General features: G+C 32.6%; 1 protein-coding gene across 10 annotated transcripts; it reads left to right on the top strand.

Moving 5' to 3' along the window:
• The first annotated feature begins 1,591 nt into the window (after positions 1-1,591).
• LOC120076360 (uncharacterized) lies at positions 1,592-7,933 on the top strand. Of its 10 annotated transcripts, XM_039030169.2 has the most exons (12): positions 1,649-1,911; positions 2,003-2,058; positions 2,591-2,688; positions 2,811-2,925; positions 3,013-3,078; positions 3,763-3,799; positions 3,966-4,035; positions 4,670-4,774; positions 5,961-6,111; positions 6,238-6,320; positions 7,331-7,424; positions 7,509-7,933. In XM_039030169.2, exons 3-12 carry the CDS (start codon positions 2,658-2,660, stop codon positions 7,603-7,605), a joined length of 849 nt encoding a protein of 282 aa, XP_038886097.1. In that variant the 5' UTR covers positions 1,649-1,911; positions 2,003-2,058; positions 2,591-2,657; the 3' UTR covers positions 7,606-7,933. The 10 variants fall into 10 exon arrangements, with proteins under 10 accessions (XP_038886098.1, XP_090169053.1, XP_090169056.1 ...); XM_039030170.2 differs by lacking the exon at positions 2,003-2,058 and having other exon boundaries at positions 1,592-1,911; XM_090312928.1 differs by lacking the exon at positions 3,013-3,078.
• Positions 7,934-17,274: the final 9,341 nt, after the last annotated feature.

Raw genomic sequence — 17,274 nt, 5'->3', positions numbered from 1 at the left:
AAAACAATATAGATCGCCTAAAATTTTAGAGAAAAAAAAATAATCTAAAAAATATAAACATAAACTAAGGTTATTTTTAAATATAGAAAAAAGAGTTAATTTATTTATAAATATAGCAAAATGTTACTATCATCATAGATGTCTATCGCAATCTATCAATGATAGACAATGACATTGTGCTATACTTACAATTTAAAATAATTACCCCATAAAATATGGTTAATAGTATTTTTTTCTATCTATTGGAGTATAAACATAAAATATAAATTTAGTGTTTTTTTGAGAAAATTATTTTAATTGGCAAAACTACTTAAAAATATTTACAAATAATAACAAAATATCAAATTGTGATAAACCGCGATAGACTATTATCTGTGTCTATCATAACACAAATAGATATAAATAGTAGTTTATAAAGATCTATCGAATATAGTAAAATATCACTATCATCACATTTATTCGAGTTTATTAAGTTTTCAATGATGCTCCTACATTCACAATGCTTATCAAGTCATCTAATATTTCTTTTAAAGATGAGGATTATATCAATCAATAAACCGTTGGCACAAGTACTCCATATCAGGTCCATTAATCCAAAATTTATTTTATAGGCAGAACCTTTTTACATTAATTTAAGAAATCAATAAACACCCAATAGTATCTAACATTAATTTTATAATTCAACCTTTTTTAAGAATATAATTCCATACGTAATGACATTGACAATGTCACTTTTACCTAACTTTAGAAGGTTAATTAAAACATTTATAAATTGATTTTTTTCGTATGTTTAATTAGTAAAGTGTAATACATTGAAATATGTATTGATTAATAATAATAATATTTCTTCATCTTATCTGACGAGACAGTCGTTTTACTAAAAAATGATAATGATTGGTTATTTGTTTTTGTAGACACCCAAAATTTTCATAAAGTGGACATTTAGATAACTGGGTTTATTTTGTAATAATGTAAGATGTTTGAGCATCTTGAGATTTTCGGACATCATAAATGCACTTATGGAGGAAATCTCGAGAGTTTTTGATGCTTTATTGAAACTTAGATTTTCAAACTAAGTACATCTCCTTTTTATTTTTTAACAATTTCTTTCATATATATATATATATATCACTCTTTTCTACTTCCATTTTATAATGAATATAAATATTGTGAACTATGTATTTCATTCTTTTTCGTTATATGGTAGTTTTTATTTTTTAAATAAATTATTATTTATTTCAATAAAAAAATCTTAAATTAATGTATATTATTTTTCTCAAATAATAAAATTATATTAATTAAAAAAACATTCGAATGAATGAAAACAAATATGTCATGTAATTTTAAATTATATTAAATAAATTATAAATACCGAACAAAAATCATACAAAACAAATCAGCTATATAAATATTCCCAAATATTTAAAAAAACGTTCTCTCAAAACAAACATAGTTATATAAAGATGTTAAACATCTATAATTTTGGATGTTTATTATGGTTGACATCTAAAGATTTCGGTTACCAACGTCGAAAGAAAAAATAAATTGCCCCTAATGAGTTATAAAATTACAGATTTTATACAGGGCCCTCAATAGAAAATCAAGCAAGATAGGTAGTAGAGTGAAAATGGAGGAAGTGCAAATAAGTAATTTCAAGAGGAAATCCATTGTAAGAGAGTAGCCGTTGTTTCTGGACTTTCTGGGCCACATTGGTTCCTTCGGCATTTGAAGTGGATATGAAAGAAACATCAGAAAAAGAAAAAGAAAAGTAAAGAAAGAAAGAAGAAGAAGAAGAAGAAGAAGAAGGGAAAGCAGTGTGAAGAGAAGACGAAGAAAAAGTTTTTACAAAAGAGAGTGAAACTGGAAAAGCGCTTATGCTTTTTGTTTGTTAAACAATTGCACCTCAAATTGGTATATATAAAATACCTTAAAGTAAACCCTCTTCACTTTCTCTTCTTCACATTCATATTTTAACCAAATTTAAACAAACCCATTATTCCAGATCTTTCCTACCATTTCTCGCCTTCATCAATGCTTGGCTGAACATTCAACTTTTGGGTCTGTAATTTGATGGCTGTCTTTTCAAATTTCTTTATGTATTGTATTGTATCGTATCGTATTGTATACCCTTTTCTTTTTTCCTTTATTTTTTCCCCTTTGGTTGAAAATTTTCATTAGTTGCTATATTCTTGTGTTGCTGTAGTTGAAGTGCTTTACCCTTGTGGCTTGTCCTGTGTTTACGGGCATAGATTCTTTTCCTCTCGCTCTCTTGCCCTCGTAATCCCTCTTTTTATTGCTCCCTCTTTGGCATTTATAAACTGAAGGGCTGTGTCAGCTCAGCTCGTTCGTTTTCTACATCGATGCTTTAATCTCTTGTGGATTCTTCTTTGCCCATAAAGAGTTCTTGCCTTTTTTCTTCCCCCACCCACCCTTTTATCTCTCCTTTTTTGAGATGCCCTTTCACTTTTTTAGTATTTTAGGACTGTGATATCAGGAGTAGCTAATGTAAAATTCATGGGTTTAACTTCCATTTTCTCCCTCCCAAGTGCATATAAATACAGTTGGTCAATTCTAAATCTCTTCATTGCAGGATCTAATTCCAACGTCCCAACTTGTGGCTTGTGTTGCTTTGCTTCCAACATTTTTGTGGAAAAACAATGAGCTATAACAGCTCTACTGTGGGTTCTGGTTTGTTCATTTTCTGTTCATTTTGTTTTATTGGTTTACCGTCCATAAAGATAAATTGCTTAGCTTACTTTCATTTATGCATCTGGGTTTTTCCCCCTCAACTTTTTGCTTCATTATGTCAGGTAGTAGAACTGGCAGGATGACCTTTGAGTTTGGGAGGACCCATGTGGTCAGGCCTAAAGGGAAGCATCAGGCAACTATTGTTTGGTTACATGGCCTGGGTGATAAGGGCTCAAGGTACTAATGGCTTGTCTTCTTTATGTTCTCCTCCCTGTTTGGCCAGTTTAATAGAGTTATTTTGTATTTCTGGTTACTTTGAATAAGGTTAAGAAGAAACGGGGTACTGATTGAGTATGAAACACTCACTTTGAACTCTATGGTACATTACATGTAAGTTACAAACTTTCCATTCTAATTTGTGGGTTATATCTGAGCAGAAGACTTTCTTTTTGTCTTCCATGCCAAAAGGAAAGAAATGGCTGAGTGAGAGAATGTCAGTGTCTTGTCCTATTTTCTTGTGTATGTTCATATATAGAAAGTTTGAAAAATTCTATATGCCTTTACTAGAGATTCTTATTCTGATTTTTTTATGGGGGAAGGTAATGGTACATAGCTTAAAAAAATATTGCTAGTTGGCATTTTTATGTCATATCTTTGATTCTAAGCTATATTGAGGTTTTGCCTCTATATGACAAATTGATGAATGGGGACCACATCATATTTTTTGTCCTTGAGAATTAGAAAAACCAAAATCAATTTAAAATAATGCTTATTATTATAATGTATAAGCCTAGCTGATATCAGACATTTACATCATTAAAGAAGGGATGGTTTCTTCATTATTGGGTAACCAACAAGAGTGTGGTCCCAGTTCCAAATGTTTGTGAATCTGTTTGGAGGCTGTTTTTGGTATTCTTTCCTCGTAATCTGCAAACTTCAGAAGTCCTTTCAGAATTGTTGTTATTGAATTTTAGAAAGCCTAGCTGCATAAGCATCTTTACCTAGTTAAAATGATGGAAGTTATGGCGTAACGAGGACATCTAATTTATTATTTAATTATTTTTAATTTTTCAGTTGGTCTCAGCTCTTGGAAACTCTTCCTCTACCAAACGTAAGGCTACTTATACATGGACCTAATACCATTCTTTCTCAAGATTCAAGAAAATCTAAATCCTAGTTTCACTATGTTCCAGCATGTAAACTTGTAGTAACCTTGATTATCATAAAGTTTTAGGTGTTTAATATGATCAACTAACAAGTTACAAATTCGGTTGCAGATTAAGTGGATTTGTCCCACTGCTCCTACTCGTCCTGTGGCATTATTTGGTGGATTTCCTTGCACTGCTTGTAAGATATTCATCTTGGAATCTGTAATTACTGATATGGTTGAAAAAAGCCTTGACTTTAACAAAACCTAGTTAGGAGGCATTAGGCTCTCGAGTTAAGGCTCTCGAGTTAGGCTTGAAGCCTAACTCAAGGTGAATCAGTGTCCTATGCCTCGTAAGTTGATTTTTTAACTCCAGGCTATGAATTCTTTAATCTCACAAGGTACATAAATCAATATTATATAATGGGTTAAAGGGTGTTTGGCTCACGAGTTAGGCTTGTGTAACTCAAGGTTAATAAGGCATCCTATTGGTAAGTTGATTTCTTTGCCCCAGGCTAGGAATTTTTTAATCTCACACGGAAGATAAACTCATATTATATATACTCAAGTTGATGAAACTCACCTTTCGTACTATGTGCTAGTGTTTACCAACTAGAGAACTCATATCAAACAGAAATTATTCAAATCTAGATTTTCTTAAATTTATTTTGTACAATTTAGAAATAGACTACCCAAATTTCATAAACAAAATTATTAAGATTGGGAGCCAAATATCCCTATTATATATAGTGTAAATGAGAAAAGTATATTTGTTCTTGGAATTAGTTCTTCTCAAATTTTAACATTATGAGGACCTCCCCTGTTTCGTATCAGGGTTTGATGTGGGAGATATTTCCGAAGATTCTCCTGATGATTTAGAAGGCTTGGATGCTGCAGCATCACATGTTGCTAATCTTTTGTCTACAGAACCTGCTGACAGTATGTTTCTTCTTGAAAAGCTTTTTAACTATCAACTATTATGTGGTTACCTGTTGAAACTGCTGATACTTAATATCTTCCCCTCATTATATCATCTCTCTCCCCCCTCCCTTTCCTTCAGCTGGCCTGCTGTTTGCCACTTAACTTATGCAACTATTATAGCATTAGTATAACGAGGAAAAAGTTGATTAGTTTAACCAACTTGGGTTGACCTAGTAGTAGTCAATAGGGCAAGTGGACAAAGTAAAGACTTTGGAAGAATGAGTTCAAGCCTTACATGGCTACCTGCTTAGGATATTAGGGAACTAATATTTGTATTGTAGGGTCAATTGGTTGCCCTGCGAGGTGATTAGTTAAGCTGCAGGTACACTAGTTTGGACACTCACAGAGATCTAAAATGATAATAATAGTAATTAGAGTCGTTAGTTTTCAACTCGATCGTGGCTAGGGAACTATTATAGTCACTAGTTTTGAACTTGGTCATCAGTATGATACTCTCCTGGTTTATCAACACATGAGAGATGGAATCTCTTATTAGATTATCCAATATTGTTGTGTCAAGGACTTAAACCGCAGTTCTCATTTTAAACCATTTAGGGGGCGTTTGGGGCAAGGAGTTGGTTATTATACTCTCAGGCTATTATAGTTGAGTTTTAAGAGTTTGTGTTTGGGATGTAGATTATTTTAGTTTGAGTTATAATAGTATGTGTTTGAGGTGTAAAGTATTTTAGTTTGAGAAGGAAATAAATGAATGTAAAATAGTAAAAACTGTAGCAAATAGTAAATACTGTAGCAAATGAGAGTTTTAAAATGGTATTTACTGTAACTAATTGGGGGTTTTGAAATAGTATTTACTGTAGCAAGAGGTAGTTATTATAATCTTATGATAATCTTGGCTCCAAACGCCCCCTCAGGATATATGGTTTCAAATCGAATCAATTCTGATTCATGAATTATATGTTGGTGGGTATAGATAGAGATTTCATCGACCATCTCATATCATTTTTACAGCTGATACTTAATGTTTGATGTACAAACTTGTTTTCTTCTCACTCTATTTCTGATTTACGCTAATTGGAGGACATTCTGTAACCCTCCATAATTCTTTTTCTCACTCGTTAAGATGTAGTTAGGTTGTTCTTTTCATTTTTCTCCAGTTTTAAGTAATTCTGCTATGATTCAACAGTTAAACTGGGTATTGGAGGCTTCAGTATGGGTGCTGCAACTGCTATTTACTCTGCGTCATGTCGTATTCTTGGACAATATGGAAATGGAAACCTATACCCCATTAACCTTAGTGCAGTTGTTGGGCTTAGTGGCTGGCTTCCCTGTTCAAGGTTTGACTTTTGTTGTGTGAATTATGAAGTGGCAGATGCACACAGTGCAGTCATTAGAAAGCCTACATAGGTGGTCTTTGTTGTTAATTACACTTCTTTTTTGTAATCAAACACTTTTTGCTGTAGATCTTTGAGGAACCAGATCAGTATGTCGCATGAAGCTGCAAGGCGTGCTGCGTCTCTGCCCATTTTACTCTGTCATGGTTCAGGTACTTGTATTCTTGTTATATGTTGACAGAAAGATAGGTACCCATAATGGATGCCTACTGAGCACTACATCCCAATTTCTGCTCCATTCATTTTTGGTCATCAAAAGTGCTTTATCACTGATTAGTCTGCAATCCTTTTCATCACTGTTTTTGCTAGATTGAGTAAAAGCATTAATAGTCTCTTGCGAGAGATGATTTCTCTCAGTTCCCTTAATCCTATTGACTGTTTATGGACGTGGTGTAGCATACTGATTTAGGCCCCGTTTGGTACATTTCGTTTTTGGTTTACTTTTTGAAAATTAAGCCTATTAACGCTCCTTCCACCTCTAAATTTCTTGATTTGTTGTGTACCCTTTACCAATATTTTTAAAAACCAAGCCAAAATTTGAAAATTAAAAAAAGAAGTTTTTAAGAAGTTTTCTTCGGATTGGGCTGCCCATGATTCACCATTTATCAATGAAATCGTTTCTTATAAGAAAAAAGAGAAGTTTCTCTTTTTGTAATTTGACTAAGAATTCAACTCCTGTAATTATTGTAAGAAATTGAGAGACAATAGATTTAATTTCCGAAACCCAAAATAAAAAAACGAAATGGTTACCAATCGATGCCATAATTTCTTGTCTTTCAGGCTGTAGCCATTATTACAAAAGACATTTGGGCTTCTGGTTTAAGTCTTTAGTTTATGCAAGTCATTTAGCCTTAGCAATCTCTCCGGCATTTTGGTGGCTTAACTCTTGCTAGAACTGTCTGTTGTTTACGCAAAAGTGTTAAGGGAATGATTTTTGAGATTGGTAATGATGGGTGCAAGACCTAAATTTTCTTCTCCTTCGACCAAAAATGGTACCTTTCTTTCCAAATGCCCATGCTTAAGTTTAGCTGTTATTATGTACATTTGAGTCAAGTTTGAACTGCTGCTGGGTTGAAATGTTCTATATCAGGTGAAGTTTGTTCAAGATAATACTCTTCATTACCATGAGAATCAACTTTATATTACATACTGTTGGTTACAGGTGACGATGTTGTTGCTTACAAACATGGGGAGAAATCTGCACATACTTTAAGTTCAGCTGGATTTAGAAATCTAACATTTAAAACCTATAATGAGTACGTTGGTATCTCGACTTTCTAGTGCTTCTCGTTTTGTATGTTTGATAATAAGTAACGAAAAGATGGGATCTTGCAATGCAGGCTGGGCCATTACACCATTCCTGAGGAGATGGATGTCGTTTGTAATTGGCTGACAGTAATTTTGGGGCTAGATGGCTTACGGTTGGTTGACCACTGAAGTCATTGCAGAGAAGCATGGAGATAAACAAGGAAGACCATTTTTAGGTTTGTAACAAGAATGGTAGAGATGGTCAAGCATAGGGGCGGCGGTGTGAATGGCCATAGTTATAAGTTCTTTAATTTTGGTTGCTTCGTTCGTAAAAAATAAACCATTGCCTTTCTGGTTTATGGTCTTTAGCAAATCTGATAGATATTGTCTACGTTTTCCTTTTTCTTCGTTTTTTTAGCCTAAGTTTGGGGGTATACGAATCTAAGAAATTTTTCAATGTTGTAATCTAATATAAACCTTTTCCAAATCTACATATTAACTACCTATTTACCACTAATCTTTTTGGAGAGATGCTAGATATCACAGTGAACTTGCAATTTTCTAGTCATAATTCTTGATCTTGCTTTAATCATCGCCATTTATTTCTTTTAGAACTTACAGCACCCCTTTCTATTTTCATTCTTACGATTTCCAGTTTATCTATAGCTTCGTTAATGAATGATTTATTTCAACCATTTAGATGTTTTAAAAAGTTCTTATAGAAAAAATAGATGTCATAAAAAGTTGAAATACGTTTGTTAGATCTCATAGAATGATCAAAAGAATTGCATTACATTGGTTGGAACATATTTACATCAATAAAAGAGTCCACAAATCAATCCAATGCACATTAACTAAAAAAACTGAATATCGAAAAACTCAAATAATATGCAACCTGTGTATATATGTCTATAATGTTGTTCCTCTATCATTGAATGGCTTTGGATTGGTGCACCACCAACACTCCAGTTGGGTCACCTTCCACTCAAGCCCTAGTAGCTGCTAGTCTTCGTAGATATCAAATCATTTTTGTCATATTCAAAATCACCCTGAAATACATCTTCAATCATTCAAAGTTAATTTAACGTTTAGTTTTACACTTTTAAATGCAATTCTCATATCATCAAATTAGTTTTGAATGATTAAAAACATATTTAAGAGTGATTTCCAAACATGTCTTTCATTTGTTGCATGGGGTGAGAGGCGGGAAGGGAGGAATTGACTTCAATACATATCTACGACTCCTCAACCTCTCCAAAGAATTATTCGTCCCAACCTCGTTTTGGTTACTATAAAGAGGAGGCAAAACTACCTTTTTCTCTGGAGAGCTTCCATCAATACAATTAATGGATGGCATGGTACCTGCCTGAATTAGGGGAGTGTCCGGTGAACGACGAAAAATAATAGAACTACCACTGATGCGTAGCTCGCCAATACGTGAAATGTTTGTACAACCCCTCGGCTTGGAAGGTATGTATGGAGTTGAAGAGGTTCCACCATTATCACAATTCATCTGTTGCCATTTAAAAGAATTTACATCTAATATGTCTGCCTTTGTTTTTACGAACACGTCACTGTAATCCGGAGAAGATAAGCTTGTAGAATCAAATTGGGGCGAGGGGAGACATCTTCTGGATATGAACCTGGATTTTGGGGAATCCTTTTCATGGCTACGTTAGGAAAAAGGAATTAGAAACAATCTAGATAGAAACTACCTTTTATAATAGTCACCATAATAATAGAGCCGCTAGATTATTAAAAAGAAAAAAAAGTTTAAATACTACTTTGGTCATATAGTTCATTTTAATCCATATATTTTCAAAATGTTCATTTTGATTCTGTATTTTCAACTTTGGTTCATTTTTATTCTTGAACTTCCAAAAAGTGATCATAAGAAAATAAAAATGAAAATGAATGGACCAAAATGAACCAACATTAAAAGTATAAGGGCCAAAATGAATATTTTGAAGTTAGAGGGACCAAAATGAACCAAAACAAAAAATACATGGGCTAAAGTAATTCAACCTTATAAAAAGTATCCTTGAACTTTTTTTTTTCCCCCAAATTATCCCTATTGTTTCAAAAGCTGTAATACTATCCTTACCCTTTCATAAAGGCTTCAAAATTGTCATTTGATATAGAAAAATCGTTTGAATATTGGACAAAAAAATTAATGTATCTAAATGGTGTTAATATTCATTGTTACATTATTACATGTCATTGACTCATTAATTTTTCTGTCCTACATTTAAAAAAATTTCTCCTTCAAAGATAGTTTTGGAAATATTTATGAGAGGTGAATGATATTATTGTAACTTTTAAAAGAATAGTAGTATTTTTTAAATTAAAGAAAAGAATAGAAGAGTTTTTTTTTTTTTTTTTTTTTTTTTTTTTTTTTTTTTTTTTTTTTTTTTTTTAATTCAGCCTAATAGAACCTTACTCTGAGTACTGAAATGATGGTGGTTGTGGAGTGAAGTTGTGTTGTTGACCATAAAACTCAGAATTTAAAACATCTTTCCTTAATGGTGTCGCATCATAGTCATCACTCAACCTGGCTACGAGCCTTCTTCCGACATCAGCTCGACCAGTTGCCACCTCTGGTGTCACATAATGTTATTTTTCATAGATTATACGCATAAGAAATTTAGACCAGCCAAAAGTAATCAAATTAACCCACCACTTTAATTATATCTATGGAAATGGAGAATGAAAGAATTCAAGAACACCATACCTTCTCTCGTCCCATGGACATTTTTGCAGTTGTTACATCGACATCTTTCCGTGCATCCAATATTAGCCTTCGATGATAATCATTATTAGAATGCATCGAAAGAGAGATTATAAAGGTAAATTACAAGTTTAGTTCTTAAAAATTTTATTTGATGGCAATTAGATCTCTTAACTTTTAAAGAGTATCAAATGCTCATCAATTTTAAATCTCAAGAATTTTGATTTTGTTTCTAATTAGCTTATGAGTTTTTTAATTTTGTGTATTCGATATCTAATAAACACAAAATTAAAAGGCTAATGTTTTATTAGACATCAATTTCAATTTTATATCTTATAAATTCTTTAATTTACAAAAATATTCAACATTCTCTAGATTTATTGGATATAAAATTAAAAGTTCAAAGATCTATTTGACATTTGTGGAGTTTAAGGTCCTATTAGACACAACCACAAAAGTTTGTGGACTAAATTTGCAATTGAATCTATTCATAATAGCATAGCGGTGGGTCATAAACCTGAAAGCATTCACAGTATTGTTTAGAGCACTTGGATTTCTTGCATTTGCACCCTTTTTTATGTCTAGCCAAGGATGGAGTCGATAGGCTTCCGTTCTGTGGAAAAGTCGATAATGAACACCAATATAAGAGTAATTAACTAATCGTACCCTATAATCGTACCACGCACATTATTTACTGGAAGCTCGTTACGGTCCTCAATAACCTTTGGAGCAAATGCAAATGGATCTCGAGATTCAATTTGATGCCTCGCCTCAAGAACAATACGTACATTCTCAGGTTTGTTAAAGCACACTTGACAAGAACAAGACTCAGAACAATACATTCCAGCGGCAAAACAATCACAATACCTGAGAATAAACAAGCCAATATTTACAATAATGAAATATAAGCAAAAATGGGAGAAAAAAAAAAAAAAACAAAGACTGACAATTTCAGGCATTCTATTTTTCTACAGTTGCAGCAACGTTTTGAATCATCGCCACTGTTGTTGACTGAGCTTTTCTTCCCGAATAAAAATTGTAATCCACTTGGCAGCTTAGAGAAAAGTAGAAAAGAGGAGAAAATTGAACCATGGGAAATGATTTATAAATTACCTTTTCCTTTTGGGAAGAAAAGTATTGATCTTCTCAAGATTAGAAGGTTGGTTGCACTCAAATTTTTTTGTATCATTTGGAGTTCTAAATTTCTCCGCTTTAAGGGCGTGGCAGGACTGCAATTTGATGGAACTTGTCAACGAGATGGCCTTGCCTTCATTTCCCAAGCCTGCAATGGGTCCATGATTCTTCATTACAATATCGATGATGTTATTTAGGTGCAACCCAATGCCTGAAGGGTTGGAAACTCCCAAGAGAGGATTGCTAATAGAATCAGGATATAGTAGTGTACGCAAGGAACGAGATGAATTGGCTGATACTCTGTTATTAAATGCTGCATTTAAGTTCAAAACAGAGAATTCTGGATCATATGATGTTGCTGCCACGTTACTTGTAAAATTTGAGGGAAAATTGTTTAGAGGAGCATTTGCAGAAGCTTCTTTGAACTCAAGGTAACGTTGACTCATTCCGTGAAGGGGTTGAGGAACTGACAGAGGCTGTTGCAACATTTGTCATCAGAGAAACTATCAGTTAAGGCTTGTTTCTATAACCAATTTCTTTTTCCCTTTTTTGTTTTTGAAAAGCCTACTTAATATCTCACCTTTTCTTTATCATAGTTTTGTTTTCATCTTTCTAAGTAAACCTTGGAATTTTTAATAAAATTCCAAAAGCTGTTTCGAATTTTGAAAATACTCTTAAAAAGTAGATAACAAAACCAATAAATCATATCAATGAGTAGAAACAAGGTTTATAAGCTTAATTTTTTTTTATAAAAAATATATGATTATCAATCCAAACTTAAATGGTTGAGAATTTATTAGTTTGAAAACCCTAGACCTTATAAATATTATGATACCACAACATGTGAACTGCATTAATAAAATCTATATAGATATGCTATATGTCCCATCTATCTAACGTAATATATCTAAATTATCATTGCATGCCATTTGCACTCAGGTTTCATAATTAGGAAATGTAACTTTCTGAGTTTAAAAAAGTATGATAAGAAACGATAAAACTAGTAAAGCATTGCATAGAAGATCCTTCAAATGACCAAATGACAAACAACAGCTAAAGCATTCACTAATTGCCATTACGGTACCAAAAATTTATTTATTTCTCTTTATTTTTTATTTTTGCTAGAGTAATAACTAGTGCTAACTTTATATTTGATTGATTCGTCTTTGGGGTGTTAAAAAACATAGAAAAAGTCTTTCTAAATGAAAATTTGTATACAAAGAAAAGCAGAATCAACATCTTAAAAAACTAAAAAGACAGTCATGCTTTTTCTTACGTCAAAAGTAATAAATTTGTTGAATTGAGCCCAAAAGAGAAGGTAATATTGTTCATACGCCAAGACTAAAGAAACATAACATATAAATTCACAGTAGAACATAGTGAAAGTGAGCCAAACGAGTAACTAGTGAATAACATACAACCATGCAAGAATGTTATTTTAACAAAGAGTCGTCATCCATTCTGATCTTTAATTAGATTTTTTGATTTAATATGAATATGCGTCATACAAAATAATGTCAATAAAATTGAAAGATGTATTTAACCTGAAAGGCTCACCCAAATTTTTCTTTGATATTGCATTCATGAAAACATTGAGGCCTAAAAGCCAAGCAATCCTGATGGATACTACATGAATTCTGCATTTTCAAGTGATCAAGATCAATTCACAGAAAATATAGAGAATTCAAAATAATCTTACGACATTAGAGATCCTATTCCTCAATTTTTATTTTGGGACGAGGAGCATAACAAAGCTTGGAGTATTCTTCAATATGGCATCTAGATTATCCTGATATGTTGAAGTTATCTTAAACATTTGTTTAACGAATGTATATAATTAACATATAGCCCTTTTCAAAATCCCCGAAAAATTTGTCTACAAGTTTCATAGTACAGAGTTCAGTTTGTGCAGAGACCTTACTGTTACATTCCTGTGATTCAGCAACTAATTCAGTATTAGATGATTGAGAATTGTGAGTCCTGGATTAAAAAAACATGATAATTTCATATCAATTGAAAAGCCAGAAATCAATGATGATACAACACCACTAATTTGTGATAGAATAAAAAAGAATGATGGTTTCAGCAACCAAGAACCTTTTCATAAGATTTGATTCAACATTTGGAGGAGAAAAGACAAAAGGAGAGGATTCAAGCCCAGAAGACCCTGGGGCTGCAAAATCACTCCTGCCAGGCTCTATTGGAAACAAGTTATTAACCGAGTCTGAAAAAGAATCCTGGTAACGAAATCAAAAGGAAGATTGAAGAAAAATTACCATGATAATCATTACTAGATTATGCACGAAAAAGGAATCATACATGCTAAGAAAGATTTTAAAATTATTAAAATCACTTGTTCAGTACAAAATCACTCCGAAATACGTCTTCAATCACTTTTAAATATAATTTTTGTATCATTACAGTTACTTTTGAATGATTAAAAACATGTTTTAGATTAATTTTGAAAATCTCAAAAATGATTTTAACCTAAACTACACATGATTAGCGAAAACTATGTGAAAATTTGACGAACACTGATGAAGTAGCAATATATAGAAACAGAAAGAAAATCATGATTACATTGAAAGAAGGAAGCTCAAAAAACAAAAGGAAGAATCAAGCGAATGCACACGATAGTACAAGTGAAGCGAAATGAGAAATCTTGTATAGAGAATTGAGAAAATGATACAAACTGAAGAGGATTGCGACGGAGAAATGGGAAAAGTTGGAGTGGCTCCGGAGACGGTGGTTAATGTGGAAGTAAGATGAGCAGTTTTAGAGGAATCCATAATGAAGAAAGATAAGTTTTGTATTTAACCTAACGCTAATTCTTATAATTGGTTATACAGAAATTTTGGTTGAATTATTGTGTCTAATAAGAAGAGGCAGGCGAGGCGCGAGTGTGAGCGTGAGCGTGATCGGAGAACGGGAAGAGATTTTTAAAAGAGAGCGGGAACTTTATCTGTCCACATTTGGGCCTCAGGGTTACTGATGGCCCATAAAGTGGCTTTTTTACGTATATGTGCGCTGCCGTTACAAATATTTACAAAATGACCAATTAATGTATATATGCTAAGATTCAATGGTTCCATCATGTCAAGGTAAACTTAACTAATTAAAGGGATATGTCATTGATTATAATTACAGTTGAATTGGAAAAAAAAATGCTAAGGAAATAATTAAAAAAAAAGAGTAGGAAATCACCACACGTTGATATCAGAAAATTTTGGTATATCAAAAAGGTTATTTATTGCATGTTGTGTAGCTTAAAACAAAACAAGATAGCTCGTGCACTCACAAAATGGGTTTTGGATGACAGCGTTTGAAGGAGCTGGGGTTGGAAACCTTATTGGAAGGTAGATTTAATTAAAGAAAAATATTATTTTGGTGTTTAAGGTTTAGATTTAGTTTCTATTTGGTCCTTATTAAAGATGCAAAAATTGACCCGACCCATCTCGAACAGGTTCGATTTTAAAACAAAACGAAAAGGACCCAAACAAAACCGAACGATTCGGATCGGTTCGATTTGGTCCAATATTTGCCCGAACTCACCATAAAATTAGGTTAGGATTTTTAACATTTCCTCTTTTTGTTTTTGCCGTTACAACCTCCTTCCCTCCAAATGAAACCCATCTCTCTCTTCACAATCTTGAATCTACTTATTGAACCCCTACCCCCGGGGGGGGGCCCCCAAAAAAAAAAAAAAAAAAATCTAAGAAAAAGAAGATCCAGGTTTGAGAAAAAAAGGGAAAAGGATTATATGTTCCTTTCTAGTAACAAAACTAGTATGTGCCAACCCGAAATATTAGGACATAAGATGAATTTTGCTGAATAGTTCATGTTTTTGTGACTTGAGTTACTTCATCCCATCCATAGAAACCTTTTACTATCAACTCAACTCTATTATCAAGTCTACTTCTCATGCTAGTGGTGACCCTAGGAGATCTAATTTACTTCAACACATATATAACTTTTTATACTCTGAATTGATTTTTTTTTTTTTTCGTTTTTAATGTTACTAGTTTCTATTTCTAATTTGCGCCCCAAGTCCAGATCTCATGAACTTTGATAAACTTTCAATTGTTTACCTTTTCACTGATAAAGCTTCACCCTTCTCTTTTTGTTGTGTTTCTGACAACTATCGCTTACCAATTTTATCACATAAAATATTATTTTCTTCAAGAAGAAGCTTATCAAACATTCATACGCTAGATTGTCTCTACCTATTCTTTTATTTTGAGAAGAAGATTCTTATACTAACACTGAGTTCCACGACCAACAACCTAAAAACTACCCTTTCGACCAACACATACCAAGGTCCAACCCAAATTCTAGATTAGAAAGTAAAATCAGACTTAGTACCTGTAATCTCAAAACATTAATTCCCCCTTTCTTCTCAAAACAATAAAACATTTCCTAAAACTTTTATTTTCTTCACTCTTATCTTTGGTAAGACCAATAAATCCAATATGCTCTTTTCCATGTTCCTAGTGAAACATATCTGTGACTACTTGTACCCTTTCGTACTCTACAATCAAATTCTTAAATTCCGCCTTTAGCAAGGTATTCTTCATAAGTTGTTATTGCTTTTAACTCCAAATATTTATCCTTCCTCTTGGGTCAATTAATTAAACTTGAGTTTTTCATTGCAAGAAACAAATATGCAACATCCAAGTACCTTAAGGACAACAATTTTCAACGACTCCCCCCCCCATAGAAACCTTTTACTATCAACTCAACTCTATTATCAAGTCTACTTCTCATGCTAGTGGTGACCCTAGGAGATCTAATTTACTTCAACACATATATAACTTTTTATACTCTGAATTGATTTTTTTTTTTTTTCGTTTTTAATGTTACTAGTTTCTATTTCTAATTTGCGCCCCAAGTCCAGATCTCATGAACTTTGATAAACTTTCAATTGTTTACCTTTTCACTGATAAAGCTTCACCCTTCTCTTTTTGTTGTGTTTCTGACAACTATCGCTTACCAATTTTATCACATAAAATATTATTTTCTTCAAGAAGAAGCTTATCAAACATTCATACGCTAGATTGTCTCTACCTATTCTTTTATTTTGAGAAGAAGATTCTTATACTAACACTGAGTTCCACGACCAACAACCTAAAAACTACCCTTTCGACCAACACATACCAAGGTCCAACCCAAATTCTAGATTAGAAAGTAAAATCAGACTTAGTACCTGTAATCTCAAAACATTAATTCCCCCTTTCTTCTCAAAACAATAAAACATTTCCTAAAACTTTTATTTTCTTCACTCTTATCTTTGGTAAGACCAATAAATCCAATATGCTCTTTTCCATGTTCCTAGCGAAACATATCTGTGACTACTTGTACCCTTTCGTACTCTACAATCAAATTCTTAAATTCCGCCTTTAGCAAGGTATTCTTCATAAGTTGTTATTGCTTTTAACTCCAAATATTTATCCTTCCTCTTGGGTCAATTAATTAAACTTGAGTTTTTCATTGCAAGAAACAAATATGCAACATCCAAGTACCTTAAGGACAACAATTTTCAACGACTCCCCCCCCCATAAAATGTTATTTTCAACCATCTTAGCTTTCTTGCCAAAATCATTTTATCGAGGTCCTATATGGAGTTCTTCATATTATCATTTATACACCTATTAAGTTTCCCCCCTCCCTTTTTTAGGCACGTTACATGAAGAAACAAAACACAATACCTTAATCAATCCACGAATCTTCAGTACCACAAAAGTGATAATGACTTATTAATCATTTCAAAATTTCTCTTGGAAACATTTGAATTTAATATCTAGTAACTTTTAATAAAACTAGTCTCCTTCTTTTTCTTATCTACAAAGAAATTTAGTCTCGTACTATGTACGTGACTTGTTGTGATGAAGTTTTTTTTTTTTTTTTTTTTTTGTAATTTCACTAATCCTATTCCCCATTATAAAACGTAACATTGTTCCTTAATGAATTCTCAACTTGACTACTTTATTCAATGGCTT

This window comes from Benincasa hispida, chromosome 4 (genome assembly GCF_027475165.1).
Source record: "Benincasa hispida cultivar pf3 chromosome 4, pf3_genome.v1.1, whole genome shotgun sequence".
NCBI classification, from domain to species: domain Eukaryota; kingdom Viridiplantae; phylum Streptophyta; class Magnoliopsida; order Cucurbitales; family Cucurbitaceae; genus Benincasa; species Benincasa hispida.
Note: the sequence above shows the minus strand (reverse complement) of the source record. Positions and strands in the feature narration are given on the sequence as shown.

Excerpts from the sequence above, each read along its gene's own strand:
- LOC120076360 (XM_039030170.2), top strand. The coding sequence starts at position 2,658 with ATGAGCTATAACAGCTCTACTGTGGGTTCTG. Across the intron at positions 2,689-2,810 it reads CAGCTCTACTGTGGGTTCTG|GTAGTAGAACTGGCAGGATG; the intron begins GTTTGTTCATTT and ends TCATTATGTCAG. Across the intron at positions 2,926-3,012 it reads CTGGGTGATAAGGGCTCAAG|GTTAAGAAGAAACGGGGTAC; the intron begins GTACTAATGGCT and ends ACTTTGAATAAG.